This window comes from Varroa jacobsoni, unplaced genomic scaffold, assembly GCF_002532875.2.
Source record: "Varroa jacobsoni isolate VJ856 unplaced genomic scaffold, vjacob_1.0 scaffold_23, whole genome shotgun sequence".
NCBI classification, from domain to species: domain Eukaryota; kingdom Metazoa; phylum Arthropoda; class Arachnida; order Mesostigmata; family Varroidae; genus Varroa; species Varroa jacobsoni.
The window spans coordinates 147935-168747 of NW_019212925.1; the positions used below are offsets into that span (position 1 = coordinate 147935).

Here is a 20813-nt window from a genome sequence, read left to right on the forward strand (position 1 = left end):
CCGTAGTCTTCGACGTGTACCAACCGGTGTAGGCACGTACCTTCTCGTGAGTTGCAAACGCTGATTACAGAATTGTCTCATTGTTCAATAGCAGCTAGTGTACTTTTCGGGTGTGCAAGAAAAAATAACTCTCACTTCAAGCCGTTCTGATCACAAGAAAGTCAGCCCTAGACGCCATAAGATACAACACTATCGGGCTTTAAATTTTCCTCGCGGGCTCTGCTTCACGTTCACTGTTGTATTCTTAGTGGCCAGAAATGTAACGCGTAATAAGGTAATACGCAGTAACTGAGGTTGTATTGTAGAATGTTGTCTGCATGTGTACAGGTCGAAGTAGGTACTCATACCAGCCTGAGGACAAGGCACACATCCTTTACGGCCGCGACCGGTTAAGAGTAAATTTATCAAAGGATCTTCGACGAGAAAGCGCATCGTGTAAGTAAGTGCCTTTTCTAGAAACTATTAAAGCATTTCCATCAAAAATTGGTCTCTAAACATCATACGATGCAACCGTATCTAGGTCTACCCTATTTAGGTGGCTTTTGCACAGTACTTATCAATGTGTATGACAAAAGTGAGACCTTCCGTACCATTCAACGTAGTTTGGAACCCTTCGGGTAATTTTACCGCGTCGTTGAACACAATTCATCGTACGATCGCAGTTTTTTTCCTACCAGTGTTAATGGTTACCATTCTAGTTTTCACTCATAGCTGTTACGTACAGGAAAATCAGCTTGAAAATCTGCCTTGGCTTATTTAGAAAATGCAAAGAAAAACAGTTGCTCACTCTCAGTGAAGCTCCTCATTTACCGAATACGATTAAACTCATTTCAATCCAGCGCGTATTTAACATTGTTTATATTCACCATAAAGAAAATAATGTGTGTGTGTTAAAATTTATACGTACACGGCTCGGTTAAATGCACGCTTCTCAATTCGTCTGCCTACGCAGCGATAATTAAAGTAGAAGTTTCTGCCCAGGCGTATTCACTCCCATAGTCGTGAGGCTGAGCTTTTCGCAAGCACTCGGCAGCCTTAAATCAAGCACTTCGGAATAGCAGGACACGGACGAAGCGGGTAAAATAGCGGATTCGACAACTCTGCCTTTGGGCGAGCCTTTAGGCAGTCCACAGTACTGTCTCTGAAAACTACGCCAACTTACCAGTCGTAACATAACAAGAAATAGGGCTGTCTTCTGTCGCAGTACAGACAGACAAGTGCACAGAACGATATTGGGTTTTAGTAACTTCGGTGTCTCAAGTTTTACGTTTCGTATCGCCGTTAGCTATAATTCCATCAGATAGACGACTGGATGGCTCCCAGCTATTACGAAACAAAAAAAAAGTCTGTTTATGGTTGAATTCGAACCTACACCACAACATGTCCCTAAAATTTGCAGGTAAATACGTGACCCATAAATCTAGAGGTTTCAGTAACCTATATTAGACAAACCTGGTGAAAAAATCTTGGCTGGACGTTTCAGCATTTAGCCAACTTTCAATCAATTTATAATTAATCGTGGCAAGTGGCTCTAGTGCTATAGCACTGTTCATACCCTTCGTTTAAAGAAATAAGCTGCTTCGTTCGTAAAAATAGAGGTCTAACCGCTGCACCGGACAACGCATAACTCGTCATGCCAGAATGTATTTGTTTTTTTATAGCTAAAGATAGTAGTTTCTTAGTGCATTAACAGATAGAAATTTAACGCATATATATATATATATATATATAAATGTCAGATATTATAGGGCAGTTGTTTCAAAGTAGGACCGTATCAAAACCAGGTACGGAACATAGATGCTGTCCTGTAAGTACAATGGCTCATATATGTGCCATAGTTGAGTTTAGAGAAGCCATGTACACAGATGGGTTACTCTCGTGCAGTTGTGCACCCGCATGGCATAACATAGGACATGAGCATGGTAAGGCCACTGTACGATTGAAGGCAGGATAGACGATTTTTACGAGAATTGATACCAATTTTCTCTTATGGCCTTCAAATAGGTGCCTTCTGTCACCGAGACGCGAGCGTTAGGTAACATCTTTAAAGCGACACAACTCGTATATACATTAGGTTCATTAATTATATAGCATAAACCTGTTCCTTCGAATATGCGGTCCAATGTTGAAAAACGAAGTCTACTGAAAATGAATAACAGCCAGGTATATTATCAGCTAGTACTACAAAAACTGAATATGACGTAAAAGGCATAGTATTCAGTGGACATGTTATCCTTCAAGTAAAAACAACTTTTTTTGTCGGCCAGCTGTTTAGAAAAGCGAAACAGCTTGTAGGATTTTATCTACGCGCTAAGGAATAGCTTAGTGTCTTGTGTGGTGATATTTTTTTGCGCGAGGATTTTCGGTTGACTTTGCATCATAGTGCAAATGCCCGCATTTTAACGTATAACTTATGTAAAAATGGTGAATGACACTTAACTTGCTACCAGCTAAGTCAGCATCGGAACCAGTTCTGATCACTGATGTAAGGAACCACTTTTTTCCCCACTACTATTGACAAACCTATAGAAAGAGAGAAACAAGATCAAATAATAAACAGCGAGTACGATCGCTAACGCCGCAGACCGTTATAGCGTCGCATCAGGGCATCGTCTGATCACCTGCCCTGTATCCATTCATCTTTACTAAGTTGTTCTGACAGATCCCTATTTCGTCGGCAGTTAGACGCCTGGCCAGCGACTAGACCACTCCGGACCATACAGCCTCGCAGGGATAACCTACGACAAAAAGGAAGAAAATGTAGAGATATACAAATCAAGCGGGAAACGTGGGGTACACAACCCGGAGCACGAATCGGCTGATCTAGGAAAGGCATATTGTTTTGTGTTCTTAATATTGCTGTTGCTTTTGGTGCTGCCGATGTCGCCGCTATTAACGAAGCAGACTTTGTCCTTTTGTTTAAGGGCGTCTGGCTGACCAGCGCTCAGCCCTTGTTTTGGGAGAAATGAATGACTTGGCCAGTTAACGGATATCTTTTGTATGTTCTCTACGAGCGTGGGCAGGTTGTCCTGCTGTCTGTCTTTCGGTCGACCCTTCACGCCTCCCTCGCATGACGATAAGATGAAAACGTCGATGAAGGAAAAAAAATTAATCGGAACGCTTGTGGATCGTTGCATCTTTTGTAGCTTGTTGCAGGCCATCGCCAAGGTAACTACCGACGAACGATGAAAACGTTCCCTGGCTGACGATCTCTGGCTATTGGGAACCTCCGCAGGTGTTAGTCGAGCTTACTATGCCATGATCGGTCCCATTCTCGCTGTATGGGCCGCTAGTGAAAGGGGTTCTTGCGTCTGTTTTTATGTAACGTCTGGTGCGTTGTCAAAGACTAAGAAGATTTAGTACGGTGAGTGTTTTGAACCGGAAGACTAGCTCTTGTTGTTCAATAATGCTTAAGAGATCATTAAGTCAGCTGGCCCAGTTATAGTTAGATTTGTCGATACTTGTATGAGCTTATTTGCCCTTTTGTCTGAAGTCGATTGCATGACAAACGTCCAGCATTGACTTTAGAAAGTAATTGCTCACTTTAGCCGTAATCTTCGCACACAACAGACGGGTTGTATTTCTGGTAACGTAAAACAATCCTATTAAGCTAGGGTTGCCAGCAACATTCATTAGCCAAACCCGTTGGGTTCAGAAGATTATGTGGAATAGGTTAAATTAGCGGTTTCCTGTGTTTGTTAGTAAAGAAATTTCAACCGCTGCCAGCTAATGCGAGGATTCCCAGAGATTCTCGCTTAATGGTAGACATAGTAATTAGATGTTCATTAACGACAAAAATAATTGACCGCCGACGCTTTCCACCGAAGAGGGCGACTCTTATTTACATCTTTAATTCAGCTACATTTCTTAATAAATTATAGGGTTTGTAAATTAGTGGCCGTGAGCTGTTCTGCGCAGACTCTATTTTGTTTATGTTGCCAATCGTAGTCCTTTATATTGACAAGATTAATGTGTTTCCACCGTTTTAAAGATCAATTTAAATCCCATTATACACGTACTGTGATAGATTTCGCCGAATTTTAAAAATGAAATTAACGTTATATATATATATATATATATATATATATATATATGTGTGTGTGTGTCTATATTGTTGTTGTTATCTGCCATTTTCATCCCTAAGAAAAGTTAACACGCAAAAAAGCTTGACCCTTAATGCCGACGACTAATTTAAAAAAATAATAAAAAACATAGTAACGCCCACCCATCAGCCACTGAATAGAAAAAAACTTTCTAGATATCTTCTAGCTTCGTCGTCCATGGGGACCATCTTAGCCTTAACAAGGAACTGGAGCATTAATGCCAAATATATCTTAGACCGCATTTGGTCGTCTATTAAGAAGAATTAAAATAAGAACACAGCGTCCCGTTGCGCTGCTCACGTAACCTCATTGCTCGTATCTAGTACTGCCTAAGGTATTCAGTATGAAAGAAAGACATAAGCATAGCCCACTATAAAAGGTTTCGTATATCTTGTCAGCTAGTTAAGTGCGTACATCAGAAGAAGAGCTGAGAGGAGCAGGAAGTCCTATTTGAATTTACGTCTATCAAAAAGATTCGAACTGGAGATAATCACAAATTCGCTGATTTACTTCAGTAACAGAAGAACGAACATCTGTGCAATTGAGGCATGCATGCTTCACAACCGTTGAATGAAGCACACAGGCAAACACGTTAAAGAAGCGGAAAGATAGACAACAGCTCATAATTATTAAGGTTTGTTTTAGTACTTAACGTAGAAAAGGATCCTTGCGCCAGTGGTGTGCTAGAATGGGCGTGTCCTATGGAAAACCGCATAAGTTATAACAAACTAAAAGCTTTCCTTCAATTAACGAGCAGAATGTATATTGTACATTAGCATCTCTAACTAGATCTTTTCATCGAACCAATAGTAGCTTACTTTCCTGGGCTGTTCTCCCACGAAAGTAAGGCGAATCTGACAATGAAAACTTATACGATTGTAATACTTTGCAAGTTAGCGACGGCTAACTGAAGACGTGTTGACGTCTGAGCGAAGTTACCTTCTAAGAACCGAACGAGTATTCGTATGAGCCGCTCAAACTAAGATAACTTGATTACCCTGTGGTTAGCCACAGGATTTCAAGTAAATAGGGGATGCTATCATTCCCAGAAACGAAGTCCCAAGTGGTGTCCAGAGGGTGAGGTGTTTTGCTGGGGAAAACCTTAAGTGTCGACACGATACCCCGCGGAGAGCGAAGTGCATTATCGTGCTGAGAACACACTCTTAACGTGTCACTCACACACACATACACAGTAGGAATAATATACGGGGGTACATGACCTGCTTGCCTATGGGTCTGTTACAAGACCTGAAGGATGCGAATGCACGAAACAGACCCTGTTCACACAGGTCAGTCCGTCCTTTAGAAAGAAGCTGCCGTGGCGTATTCATATCTTCGAAACGGGATATCATAAGGCGCTTTCAACGCAGAGGAAGCTCGACCCAGTGCTTGTAAGCACTCTAGCGCTAGAAATCTCACATCGCTTGAAAGTCCATTGTTTGGTCCGCTAACCCTATCCAATAGGCATCTCCAAGTCGGTAATGGAATGGGCCTAAGGTAACTACATCTTCGAGTGTAGCCGGAAAGCGTAAACTGGATAACTAATACAGAATAACGAACTTTTACCATTGTTCATCTATTAGATCAAAACAAGATACGTCAACTTTAATCGAACATAATCATCCGCAATTGCCGAGAATCAGTTGTGCGTAGAGATTGTATACCCTTTTAGAGTTTCGTTATATATAGTTATATATATAACGAAACTATATATATATATATATATATATATATACATATATAGTGTTGTTTTAGATGAATAATTGAAGACGTTATAGATCTCACTATGCTTCAGCACACACAGCTTTTGGCGCCTGGACAAAATTGGTGATCATGGACCAAGCTTACGTTGATGATCTATGTCACTTCTGATGTGGGAACTCTATCGAGGGCTTTGCATTATGGTTTCGTAGCAATTATTTACCCATTGGACTTGGATTTCGATATATTTAACCTCTTGTGTGGTATTAAGGGCAGGTGTTTACAAAGGTTTCTTTTTTGGCAGTTCGTATTATTATAATAGTTTCATTTTTAGATTTACGAAGATTTACCGTATTTTACTAAATGGCAGTCCACGAAACAAAAGTGTGCATCAGATAAATAAACTCTATCGTTTGTTGTCGATTCAACAATGGGTCTGTCTTCGGTGTTTCGCATCTGAAGTGAGCAATCTATTTTAAGATAGCCTTCGCTCCCTATTGCGTTTCTGGTTTTCGCCTAGATAACACACCTATCCGAAAATATAAATTATAGTTCTGCTTTCCTTATCGTACATAAGATATATTTATAAGTCAAACACCCATTCTAACTTTCATCTGTATATTTTAAATCTATTCATATCACCACTGGAGAGCCAGCCCAAAATTCACAATAATACAGAAATAACACGGCGCTTACGGGTTCATTGGAAATGTTCGGATTAGATCGGATCGTCGATGATTAGCAGTAAATTGTGGCTGGTAAAAATGGTATTCAGAAGCACATCTTCCAGAACATACGCTTTCTGTCTGGTTGTCTGACCCTTTTTGCATCATCCTGTTTCTATGCTTTCCGAACCTTAGAACTTCCCAGTTCCGCGGGTCATCAAGCTGGAAGGGCAGAAGCAAGTAAGCTGAGACAAGGACTAGATATTTTTAGATACTAACGAGTATATATACGAGTTATTCTTTTGGCCGATGCGTCGCTTTCACTCGAACGTGCTGTTCGCTTCGTTCGGTAAGTTAAAAGTTTATCTTCACCACAGCCACAAAGTTGGCTTCTCTTTTGGCAAGTTTAAGTTCAGTAACAAAGTGAATCGAGTTTTTGGTTTGGCCACTGTCGCTGGTGGCCTCAGCCCCGTTCCCGAAAGCACCGCCGCCTTGTGCATCCACTTCCTCGAACGATGAGCGACTCCACAAACGCTTATGAAGGCGATGTAGACCAAAGCGGACCAAAGCTGGCAGGAGATGTCTAGGTTAAAAAATGGGTTGATCATAGCGATTTCTAATGGATTTATCCAAAAACGTCTTTCATGTCGACTTGCATGACCTCTTTTGTGTAGTTTTCCGCTTCCAAATTGATCATGTAATTCATCCCTGCGGCACAATGCACTATTACACACTTGTATATTTCTACATTTATCGGTGACACATACCAGATACACGTACAATGTGTGACTGCGCGCATTCTTCTAAAACTCATCGAGGATGGGGATGAAACCGGACTAGCGGGGCGCTGCTGAATGGAAAAAGAGTCTGCGGTCTAGATCAAGAAAGGGGAGATGAAACGATATGAGAGAGAACGGGGGGCAAAGATGGAGAGTAAACGACGGGCCGTTTGAAGGGGGGTTGGATTACTGATAGAGCCAACTTCCGAACAGGCTGGAAGTGCCGGTGTATTCCGTAATTGCTTCAATATTGGAGCGGTACGGTGGGCTTGCTCAGGGGTGCGGTGTGAGCCGAGTTTCGGTTCTTTTTATAATGCTATCCGAGTGTATACTAAACAAGGAAATACGTAGTAAGCCTGATGAGGACTAGCGATTACGATAGTTAGTGAAGTTTTTTGAGTAAATATGCACATTTTATGTGTAAATGGCGTAGATAGATCCACACAGACAGACGACTCAGTCCATAGAACTTTATTTCTCACATGCAGTTGAGCGCGAACTAGTATCCTTAATTAAACGTAAGTATCCTTTTCCTCAAATCAGAAAAAAGTTTATTACAACATAAATCAATTTGATATCTCTAACGAAAATGTTTTAATCAATCGTACACTGATTTCGAATAGTATATTTGTTATTTTCGGTTGACACCAAACATAATCAGACACAGTCAATTTAAACGCACCCATAGTAGTATGTATAATATGGGCCGACAAAAACATGTTCGACGCATAATGCTTCCCCGTGATGGTGCAGTGGTAACGCGTTTGCCGACTAAGCACTGGAACCTGTGAGACTTACAACTGGCTTCCTTCCGTGACGGAAGGAGCCCCCGCTGTTCTCAAGCAATGCTTTACGCAAGTAAATTGGACGTAAAATTCAGAACATTAATACGTGAAAAATGCATCTATGCAGTTGGCGTTTTTTGACTGGACCGAAATTGAAGTAAGTTGAACTTAAAGCTCACTATGGTTGTACTAATCTTGGGCACTTTTCTTTTGTTGAGCCTAAGCCAGCTTGATAGTTCACTTAGCTGAAATGATCTATTAACATTGCGAGTATTAATAAAGCGTACAATTATGAATTACATTTCGTCGATTTATGAATCACATATGCCAACGACAACGGACACTATGGTTGTTGTCGACGTATATATATAGACTCATGACGCCTAAAATTAGCGGGCATTTGGCCTACGAAGCTATTTTCACATACTACAATTTTAGGAGTAGACTTTAACCGGCGGGAACAGAAAACCTAGCCCTCGCAATGGACTAAAAGTGGTTCATTTAACTTATACGTGTCGTGGAAACCGTTACAGTATCACACTGTGCTAATAATTGGAATAGAGAAGAACCAGGACCCTTATATCGGCCCGGCGCCAACTGCATTCTATTGCAACCCACTTAGCTGTCGCATTCGCTGTCTTTTGTTACCACAACTATAACTCCTACAGTTACCAGGGAATTCTGTCTCCGTCCTCTTCCTTGATACCCGATTCTCATGATCTGACCGGACTGGCGCAAACGAAACGAGTCGACAATCGGGTTGCTGGCACATGTCCGTTGCCGTGCCTTCGCTGCTGCTACCCTTTCATCGAACCCAGTTAGATGCGCAGTTACATAAGCACACCTCCATGGAGAGTGCTTGAACGCATTCTATCGACTGTGGTTGGGTTCCCAAAGTGCACCGTTCCACCTTCGTGGCACTCAAGACTAGGCACCAGCCACCCAGTCCTGTCTACACCTTTCTTCCCATGTGGCCATAGGGAACTTACTACCTGTCACTCCACAGCGCTACCTCCACTGCAGATTATACAAAACTACGTAAGCATTAACCAAAGTGCTGCTGTTTATATGGGCGGTGTTGCCGGCGCACTGTTCACCCCCCATCTTTGTTTCTCTTCACTAACATGTGTTAATTACTATATGTTAGCCGCAAGCTTTTGTTTCTTTGTCTTCCAGAATCGGTCAACAGGTAAAGGTCGACACTGCGTGGTGTCCTGCTGTACTTCGATAAGTTTTACAGAAAGCAAAAAGGATAGCTGTAGCGGCGACAACGGGAGAGTGGTTTGGGGAAGGTGAGAGCCATTAATCTGGCTAGGACAATGTTTGGGAGGGTGCAGTAAGACTAAGGTTTGAGTTCCCATGTAAGCGGGCCTGCAAAGTGGCACAGCGCGAATAACCTTCCGCCAAGTTGGCCAACCGATCGTGCAGGCTACACTGTAACGGAAGCCGACCATCAACTGTTTATGCCCAGATGCATCCGCCGCGACTGCCTGCTGGAAACTCGTCCTAGATACAGGTAACAGTGGTCTAGGTTACCATGTAAACGTTGATACTAACGTTAGTTGAGGTCGTCGAGGACGCGCGCGACGTATCATCGACATGAAAGCAACCCAGTAGTATTTTCCCAGTCGCTAAAACAACAAAGGCAGTAACGGTAGTTAGAATAAAAAAGTCAATATCAGAACTCGCTGAATTGAAGTCCGCAAGAGATAAATTCTAAACTTTATGATCTGATCAAATATCTGTGTTGCGGTCAGATTATCTTGCGTAAGGGCCGTCGAACTGGTGGCTGCGATAAGTGGCAAAACTGCTTGATGCATCCAGCAGTAGGCGAAGACATTACGACAGCTCCACCACTTGGAACCCGCTCTCTTCCTGCGTGACACTTCCGGTGAGATACTCATTTCCGCTTGGCCGACTTTTTACGCGGGCGTGCTAACTCGCACGCGCCCGTTAATACAGCGTTAGCTGCTAGTTGGGCGACTGGGCCGGACGCAACTTCGGTGTAGTTAGATGGAAAGTAGCCTCCTGCTTTGAGATGAAGGCACGGAAGACACAGAGACGGGGCCGAAAAATCAACAGGAAAAGTGAGGCTGCTTGTGGGGCGTCTCCCTGACTGCTGCCGCCGCTGTTGGCACCACAGCATTCATAGTAACAGCCGCGGGCACAGTCAAACCCCTCGATCCTGGCTCATTCATTATGGTACTACTGTTTCGCCCCGATAGACGCAGATACAAGTAGACGATGGGGAGTTCTGGGGTGACTTGACATACTGGGTACTGGGCAGCAGTCTGGGATTTTCAACATACAAGCACTGTGTTATAGTCGTGTTCGTCTGAGTGTACCCGGGCTACGGTCTAGATACTAATAGTAGATCCTATTAAGCTAAGAACAGCATACAATTATAACCGTATCACCGCAAAAACGTTCCTGTTTGTGTATAGATGGTTCGTATAAGAAATTGATGACTTCGCAGAAAGTGTGCCCCCTGGCTCAAAAGCTGGTTACGTGATTGCTAGGTGGTTAGTCATGCTAAAAACCCTTCAACAGTTTTTTGTTTATATCACACGTATGGCGTATTTTTCGTCCAGACTTTCTGTACACATCCCCTTTCTTTGCGCTTTTGTTTGTAACTGTATTTGTCAATAGCAAGATGGCACAGTGACAGAACGGAATCGTTGGCCGCGTAGCCAGAACGTCGCATAGAGTTTTGCTGTCATAAAGGGGCTTTTTGGAATCAAGAGAATTTCTCAGAGTTCTAAAACAATACCTGGCCTACGGACACGAGACGAATTGCTACCAGAAAAACGATAAGATCACAGTGGATATACAGACCGCATGCGATGAAATAACAATATCTGAACACAATGGTATCTCTGGCATTAGATGTTGGTATAGCGCGCTGCTTGCGTGACCGGAATTTTTGCTTCTTGTTTGCCAGGAATAAAGTTTTCGACTTGGTTAGCAGAGAATTTGCCTGAAGGCTGGTGTGCAAGGGACATGTGTAGTCAAATACACAGGTCGGTCGTGTTGATCCCCGCGTTTGCGTGAGTCGTAAAGTAGCGGCGGGAACTCAATTGCTCTATTGCGTTTGCTTTGAATCTCGCAGGAGAGGAACAACAGGTAGGAATAATTTGTCCAGTCTGCTGTTCCTTAGTGCTATGATTCCTTAACGCTATGATTTCTATTGAGTTTGACGACCACAACCTGGCTAGAGTCAAATCCAAACCATTAGGACGAAGCGTCGGCTCGGACTTATCGCCCCAAAAAAAGGCGTCGTCTGCGGGTGGGCGCAAACCGCTTTAAGGTGAGAATGCGACAACTTGTTCTGTTTTGTCCACCTACAAAATTTCATGTCACCTAATAGGTTCCTGTCATTTCTATATTGGCCTTGTGGACTGCTCGGAATCTGTTTGCGGTGTCAAGTGTAGAACAAAATGTTTACTAGTAAACTAGATCCGCCCGTCGGCTCTTGTAGCGACCAGCTTCCGAGGTCAAGCGATCGCATATACCCAGTATAAAACGGAAACGTTACATCAACACCCACGAAGTCACCGTTACGCTAAGAGTGTCACACCTTACGAACAATAGGGGACCGCCGATCATTGAAATGGAAGGGGTCACGTGTTCAGTTGGACGCGTGATGCTGCTCTGGTTAGATAAGATATTTCAAGCTGTTTAATAACTGAATGAAGCGTAAACTATATATATATATATATATGAGTCACTTATTTCTATATATTTATGCTGATAACATATATGCCAAAGCTAACATATTTTATAGTTAACGTAGACAGTTCTTCTCATTGCATTAGGCTTTTACAACCTAAACCAGAAGCTAATCACAAAAGATAGCTTTACGCAACGTCTTTGACCAGCGTCTTAGCGAACGTTTTCTTCTGTAACAGATAACATAGTAGATCATTTTTACCTGTGATTACGGCCTGTAGGTTTTTTGTGTGTACAATGAGCGCCCCATAACAGCATCACTCAAAACAGAAAACGCACACGATTAAGCGTGAAACTAGCTTGGTATTGATTTTTTTTACAAATTCGTTCAGACTACGTCAATCAACTTGAAGCACCGGTATTCACCTAGCTTCATCGTGTTATTTCAGCACACCGGTAAAGGTCATTCGCATACATCATCTCTAATAGAAAAAGATCATAAAGAGGAGATAACTTTAGCGTCATGAGAACTTTAGTTATTCGTGGCTAGGCGTGAGTATGTTCGGAACTAGCGACTCGGCAGTAGCAGATACTCTTCGTTTGTTATAGAGATTGTGTGCTTCGAAGGAAAGCTTTGTTGGTTGGGTCAGATCAGAAAGAGCAACTGATTGGATAGAGATTATTAGGTTAGCCGAAAGCTCCAGGGTCGTCATCGATCAACGGATTAGAAATTAAAAGGATTTATAAACGGTCCGACCGCAAAGCAGGGCTCGTTTGCTTCCGGGAAGTGATGCAGGTGATTCGCCCGTTCGAACCTGGTCTATAGGCTTTAGTTTAGCATTTTTGTTCCTTTCAACAACGAAGGAACATTATCGAAAAAACTATTGACTATCACGAAATTATTAATTTTCACATATGAACAGCTAAAAAGCATTACGAGTAACACGAGTATTTATTTTTTGTTTTTCCTTTAATACCCTATAGACTAGTTAATATTGAAAATTGTATGGTAAATTTTTAGTAGGTAAGTGAATGAAAATTCCCGCTTGCCGGAAGGCTATGCGGTCGATGGTTTTTCGAAATTATCACATGGAATATACTACATCAGTGAATTGATTAAAAGGCCAAAACAATTCCTGCTAATATTTAGCATAGTGGATATAATAAGCCAAGACATTTTGGAGCCATTAGTTACGTTCGTAGCTCTTTTGTTTTTAGGGGCGAGTTTCAGTTTAGATATAAATCTAAAAGGAAATCATTTCCGTATGCAAATTTTTCATATGCTGATGCTACGTATAGTCGATACATTTCAAAAGAACCTTAAGTGTATGTTCGGTATCGGCCTAACGTTATTTTTTCTTATATCCACCACTGTTCTTCTTTCTTTCCGTAATTTAAGCGTTACTTAATCGCAAACACAGTTCCACGATACTAATTAGTCGCTGCGTACAGACAGACGTTCCTGACAGGTCGTACTATTGGCCAGAGCAGCAATATAGGTCGACACGCTGTCATTTTATGTGCACTCACTCCTAACCGTTGTTTATCAATAGAAGAAGGGTCTTCCTGTTGTCGCGAGTTTTCCAATATTTCGCTCATCTCACCTAAACCATTTTCATGACGATGCACTCGTCAATATTGTCAATATCTAGCAGCAACGTGCGTCTTCCTACCGTTTTTAGAGCGTTGCCAAAGATAGTCAGAGACGCTCAGGCCTTTTCGCGCAATTCAGCATCAGTGAGCAGCTGTTGCCACCTGCAAAACGCCTGGTTGCTTACTTCACCGTCGTTATTTATACCTGTCTTCCACTATCCTTCAAGCGCGCCGTCTGCCTGCTACAGACTTGTTTGGCCCACCTAGCCTTTGCCCAATGTCACTCCGTCATTTGTAGTTCGTGCTTTGCCAGAAGCTGTGCAGACTGCTTGTCCTTTCTCGCTTTCGCCTTGTCCCTCTCGCAGGCTGCGGGCTGCACCGCCGCTCTCTTGATGCCAAAACAAATTGATCAGTATACGATTACCTCTAGTTGGTGGAAAGACACTGGGGTCAATGAAAGAGTTGTTTGCTTTTAGATGCTGCTGTCTAATCGGTCCGCCGGTTGGATGACTAGTCAGTAGCTGACCTCGCTAACTATAACGGGAGTATATCTTTTGCAATAACAGCCGGTCGGGCTAGACGGAGTTGTCGGTGCTTCGCCACCGACGTTTTCAACTACGACTTCGTCACAGCACGCATCGCCTAACCGGTAGACACCCGACGAGTCAGTCGGTCGGTCGGTCCAGCGATCCAGGAAAAGTACTACACTGCTGGGACAAACATCTCGGTGGTTGTACAATTGTCGCACCGCTCTGAAAAAAAACAGTTTTCACAGCCCAGAGGGACAAGATGAATCGTCGCGATCCATTATCTTGTTCCTCTGCATCTCGTTGACGCTGCCGATGCTGGCGTCGTTGTCGTCTGCTCACGTGTCGCGTAGAAGTCCGGTTACGGTGAGTGACATGCAGACAAGCCTTAAGCCGCTACTGCAGAACAACTGCTGCTGCCGCCTATGCATCTGCTGTTGTTGCTTCGGCTTCGTTGTTAGCGGCGTTACCCTCGATTAGCTTTCTGACAACGACCAAGCAACTCTGTTAAGTCCCGGGCCGATCTCGCGGCAAATTTTCGAAGTTGTGACAAAGCTATGAATGGTGAAGAAAACCAACTAGGGAGGTAGGAAAAAAAAGGACCGACGGTGAGATCTGCTTGAAGTCAGGCTGAAAAAAATTAACTTGACCCTTTTGTATTTATTATACACCAAATTAAACGCAGGAAGGAACAATAAGGGGCTGATAGATTTCTTTACGAAACCTTTGCGAAACGAAGTAATTACGAAGCGAAGCACTTGTTTTAGAGAAAGTAAGGCTACTAAACTGTTCAACAGGTCTCGTATTCCTCTATTAAGCTGATAATAATGCATCTAGAATAGGTTAGGGTTCTAGGAAGTACACGACGTTTAAGCTAGATGCGGATAATTTTGATAGAATATACAGCAGGTTCCACGAGAGATCGTAAGTAATACCTGTAGAAAAAAATGACTTCAATATTGTGTGTCTAGATAAGCGACACTTTGCCCTTCGATATTACATACAACAATGATCAAGGTGCACGCTGATCTTTTACAGTCGGAAACGGCGCTTCACTCCTTTATGTTGTTTGAAAAAATGTGGCCGAAACTCAGCCAGAATTTTCATGAAGTATTCCTTCAATGCTAAGTGGTAACTGATATATAATGCGGTGGATTTGAACGCGAAAAAGCGTTGTTTTGTATTGTTGAAAGTGTTGACTAGGAATCACCATTAATTTATATACGGATATTTACTTTGGATTATTATGCAGTTACACTTTAGAGAAGAATCACAGTATAGGAGCACTTATAACCGTAGACAATTATTGACATTTTTATTATTATTATTATTATTATTATTATTATTATTATAATTATTGACAACGATTTCTATTTTGTCTCATTTTTGTTTTCGCCTTTGGTTACACTCTATATTGTCTCTTTCTATTTTTCTGTGTCGTTCTTGATCTATACTCCAATGGATGCCTCTCTTCTGTGCATATACATCTGCACACCTGCACAGCCCCTCCAGTCGACGACTCTTCTGGTCCGTCGGGACAGCACCCACGGGTTATCTGCCAGCCTTCGCACTTCCCCTGCGGCAATTCGACCACCTGCATCCCACGGGAACTACACTGCAACGGGCACGAGGATTGCGCCAACGGCGAGGATGAAAAAGCTTGCAGTAAGTTAGACGAACACAGATAACAAGCCTCAGTCAACTGACATTTCTACACAGTCCGGGTACAGAGATACAAAGTACCGGGTACAAATTAAGATCGGGTCGACATAAACGTCAGCCGCGTGCCTATACAAGCAATCCAGACGCAATCACTTAGAGCCACAACCGTTGCAGGTGCTTCCGCTTCGGGTAGATTGGAAAAACGATGGTCGTAAACACAAAAGACTAATGTAGTTGAGCTACCTGTAGTAGTATAATTCCTCAAGCTGAGTGTTCGATAACTTGAAACGTATTAGTTCCGCGTAGAGTCCAATTGCTATAATGGAAGATTAAACGCTTGCTGTTACTGTATTAACATCTTGAGTTTGATTCACAAGCCTCTATTAACTTAAGTTTAGCTTACTGCATAAAAAGCACGGCAGACATAAATAGTAATATTTCTCTTAACTTAATTACTCAGCTATAGTATGATAATATGATCTAAAAATCTTCGCAGTAGGTCGTGTAAACGGGAGGAAAGCTCAAACGACTGATCCTTCTCGCAAACAACCCTAGATCATAAGTAACGGGTCGACTTTAAAATTCTAATTAATATGATCCATATTTGCAAAAGGAAAAATCATATGATCATATCTTTCTTTGCAGCTTAAACGACCCCAATCTGAACATACGGTAAATCTCGAATACAAAATTCGAATAGTTCTTTTAACATTTCCTCAGATAATTCGTTCTGTAGCTCTTTTGGGATCACAGAATCTCAAGAATCAGAGCTCTTGCCATTAAAATAGTTTTTCCTTGTTTGCTTTTACCGCTTTTATCCTGCGATAGTGACTTGCACGTATATAGATAGTTTTTTTCTTTAATAAACTAGACGGTAGACGTCCAGTTAACGTAAGCAACAAGACGTCATCCCACCAGTTACCTACCTAAGTTGCTATTGTCGGCATTGTGCTTTGACACGTCAGGCTTGCGGCGTGCGTAAGGCCATCACCAAAAGGTCGTCTTCAAGAGTATCTGCTATAATTTTTAGCAGCAGATTAAGGGCGAAATTACAAATTGTACCAAAACATGCCGGTGCCCAACCTAATTTTGGGTAGATTCACATCTGAACAACAAAAGTTCGCTGTAACGACGTGTTTAAATACATATTAAAAAAAGAAGATGCATTTATTTAAGGGTTAAATTTTGCATTTACAGGGAGACACCATAGTCGTTCGCTGTATTGGCCACTCTAGGTGAGAAGAAGCCTTCTCGAGAATTCCTGCTCTGGAGTATTGTCTTAGGCCGCCTGATATATTAAAATTTCCAGCGGTAGAGTTGGCCCATTCTAGCTTGTAAGTGGGTCGAATAACCGGCGGACGAGACTACCTCGGACTATGTCGAATATAGCGAAACACTGTGTGATCGTGGCGTTTGGCGTGTAACTTTCTACGTTATTCGTGTCGGCCTTGGCAACCCGAACAAGGCGCGATAGGAGTTGCACGGAAGGCGGTGCTCTCGGAACGAAGGTGACGTCGACGACAGCCCGAACCAGTTCTGTTATAGTTTCGCGATAGCTGCTTAAACATTGGCCGCTCATGTCCTCTATAATATCTACGACAATTTGTTTTATGGTGCTTCCATCGAAGCATTGCCAAACTCGTCGAGTTGAACTTTAAAAAGTATGTAGCTTGTTGAAAGCTAACAGCACAAGAGAAACTGGCATTTGTTTCTAAACGTTGTACACGAAATATCACTTTGTCATAGGTAGACTACACCATGCTTAAATTAGCTATAGGACTGCTCTTCTGTTTTTTTTTTCCAATAGATACTGCAACTATGACAACTCGGTTTGTACGGTCCTCTACAGGGATCTGTTCCTGATGCGTTCTGTGATGCATGTTTATATCGTCTGGGTCGAAGGTGGAAAACACATAGCGGACATGACGCTGTCTTCTTTATTAGTGCGATGCAAAGAACTTGTCACGTTATTCTTAGCATATTCACTGAAGAGGCTTCTTAGCTACCTTCAAAGCAATCCCGTTCAGACTTAGCATGTAGAAAACAGAAATATTCGTTACTTTCTTTTTTGCCTATAACTCAACGAGCGTTTAGGTGGCATCACAAGATGCTCACGCTCTTTTAACAACGTTCCGTTTAGTCGACGTGGGTGGCTCAACGGGCAGTCTAATAGCTCTCAGCAGTAAAAAAAATCTACATTGTTGCTAGCAGAACTCACTTTTTTTGCCCTCGAGAAATGTTAGCTCGACTGTCGTATCTATCAGACGGCATGCAATTACCTTTAGCGCCTATAACAAAATGTTCCGGTCATTGCATTATAGTGTCTAGTCTGTTAAAGGTCTGAAAATAACTGATTTCTAGGTACAATCCTACTTTCACTCCAACGACTTTTTAATAAGGTATATCACGAACCAGCCACTCTGTCATTTTTTGTTTTGCTAAGAATTTTAGTATGATTTATATTGATTTTACGGTAAGAGCGGGATCCCTTATTCGCATAAGTACAGCTTACGCCCATAAACGTTTCCTTCTTCTAAATATATTATGAAAATGATTGAAGAATTATAGTTGTGTATTAAAAATATACAAAAAAAAATACGTTACCTCATTGGTTTATTGAGATTTTGTACGAGCCAAAGTGTGATGTAGTTAGATCGATGAGCTCGAGTTAAATTGTTAAGTATCCAGAACGTTTTCTAGGGCTAACGTAATCCCTTGAGAAGCAAAAATAAAAAGGAGAAATATATGAATGAACCTATGGAAAAGGTGATAACCTAACTAGTACACATTTTGACTAGGGACAGTTTTCTAGGTCACCTGTTAAGAAGCAAAATTTGCTTTATCTTGAACGCGCGACGTTCTTTTTATATGCCACTGCAGTAATTATTATTATGTCATACAAACGCATTAGTCCTTGAGGCGGCGCCTTAGCTACCCTGAGTTCAGAGCCACGTTGCCTTAACTATAACAGGTCGGTGGGATGAAGTGACCGACGAAGCTGTGATCGTTTAACATGCTAAGAGTACTTGTGCGCCACGGTCTTTACGCTAATATGAACGAATCTAGTATAATGTTGCCTGATAATATCATATATGTCAATGTTTTTATCAGTTATGATGAGACACTACAGGAAAATCCAAAGACATAAAATTATTAGGATTATTCAGATAATAGTCATGGAATAGGCAAATATCAAAATCGCATCAGAGTGAGACCGGTCCAAAAATGCATTGCTGCACAGCAGAAAAGTAGCAGAAGGAAATTTTTTTTTTGTTAACGTTTCCACAGCCGTTAGTGGCAGAGTTCGGAGGCAACGGTTATACTGAATTGCCTTCGGTACTGAGGGCGCTTCGGTACGCTTCAGTCGGGCAAAGCTGAGTGGAGAAAAGTGGCTTGGTCGGGTCGTTCGTATGTAGTCACAGGCACTCGACTAGTATGGTAGCTAGACGCTGTCAACCAGTTACGACGCTTGCTGATCTGTTTGTCATAAGTCGTATAATGGCGACCATTCTACTATTATATCTTCTATAAACGAGCGCGGAACGTTTCAGAGAATATATTCTTTGGTAATGACAATAAGTGAAAACGCCGGTATGTTTACGCGTGCAGACCCTTGGCATCCAGTGGAATGCCCGCTAGGCAGCATCATCAGCATCCTCTTATGGACCACTTGAGGCAAGCAGGAGAATGTGGGCAGTTTCATTCGGTCGGCGCACAACGCTACCCACTGACGCCTGTCAACGAGCTTGCCTAAGCTCGATTTACAGGAAGCAAATTCCCGTAGATTCACGAAGTTACGTATATAACCGACATTACCTGATATCCGGGAAGCAATTATACAATTACTCCCTTGATAACTTTTGTTTTGCACCGATAACATGAACAAGCATGGTATTACTACTTTCAACTCGAATATTTGTAGTTAATTATTTTTCCTCATAAGAGTTTTTTTTTTTAAATGTACTACTTAATCCTTAGAGGGAACCTGTGTCAGTGGAATTTGATTGCTGCCATATGCATACTATTAGGGATAAGAATACAGCAATACGTGTTTTTTTTTTAAGTTTACGGATAAGTGTTTAGCCATATCTCTCCCCCTAATTGAACGTATTTATCCGCCTGGTTTATTCTTTATCTCGTTTAACAATCTCCTGCACCCTTTTTATCTGAGTCACCGTTCTCGAGTCAAACTCTTGTTCCAAATCCCGCCTGAGATTTTTCTTCAATACAAATCTTTGAGTGTGCCGCTACAGCGTAATCGATTCCTCCTTCTATTGTTCCACCCTATCTGTTTTCAACCCGTGACACAGTTTCAATCTCTCCGCTACTAATCCATCTCTCTGCGTTTCGAGTTTTACGTCCAGTAACGCCGGTGGGCATTCCGTCAGACAGACGACTGGCTTCCAGCACGAAACAGACCGTGTCCGGATTAGCAGACAAATATATTACCCACCAAGTTATCCTTACGGGGACAGCTGCTAACCTATCTGCTCACTTGAAGCCAGAAAGTTTGCCTTTTTCCTGACCATATCTATACTACATCCATACATAGACTTCGGCCATTAAACTGTATTCACCCTCAAATCTCGTCACTGTTACTCGCCGTTTGTCCGCCCACAGTATACGTGCGTGCGTCCGTGAGCTTGACGCGGGTCATTTCGTCTTGCTGGATACACTCGAAACAGGGAACGATATTGTATAATTTACTAACGGTACAAAATGGGTATAGACAGGCTTACATCTCATTATATTTATAATGATACTTTAATGTTAGTAGATAGTAAAAAGCCAGAGAATAAAGGCCGACCCAATTTTCAAAACAAGCTCAAATGATGAGTATTTCAATTCACTGATATTAGTGTTGGCAGATTTCATCGTTTCAACAAAAGTAAATAAAAAAAAGCCTGTGTGCATCGACAATGATAATTGAACCCTTCAATTCGGACACGGAGCTTTTTTGCGTGAACGATGTTCCGGACTAATGCAAAATAGTTTCCTAATTTAAGAGGAGGGCCAGCATCATTTAGATACGTAAATTAAAAAGTTTCCAGCCTCAACATGAAGATGGCGTTGTTCGTCAGAAAGATTCTGGTTATTGATAGTTGTGTATACGTTGAAAATTTCAGCCAACGTTGAGTTATTTTTTCATAACCTGATGTCGTTCGGTATTAGTGTTTCGATAGAAAAAAAAAAAGCCAAAAATATTAACAATTAGCCGTCATTCAATTCAAATAAAACAGCGTTTACGAGAACTTTGCACCACCGTTAACACCGTGAAATTTTTAGCGATAGCAATTAAGCGCGACAGATCGTGAATATGTAGGCCGGC

General features: G+C 42.0%; 1 protein-coding gene across 1 annotated transcript in view; it reads left to right on the forward strand.

Annotated features, from left to right (window-relative positions):
- The first annotated feature begins 1380 nt into the window (after positions 1-1380).
- The window catches only part of Lgr3 (Leucine-rich repeat-containing G protein-coupled receptor 3), a 64333-nt gene continuing 44900 nt past the window's right edge, over positions 1381-20813 (forward strand). Inside the window, exons 1-2 of the mRNA XM_022830140.2 lie at positions 1381-1399; positions 15326-15487. Of these exons, the coding sequence (XP_022685875.2) occupies positions 1381-1399; positions 15326-15487 (181 nt within the window). The remainder of the gene's footprint in view (positions 1400-15325; positions 15488-20813) is intronic.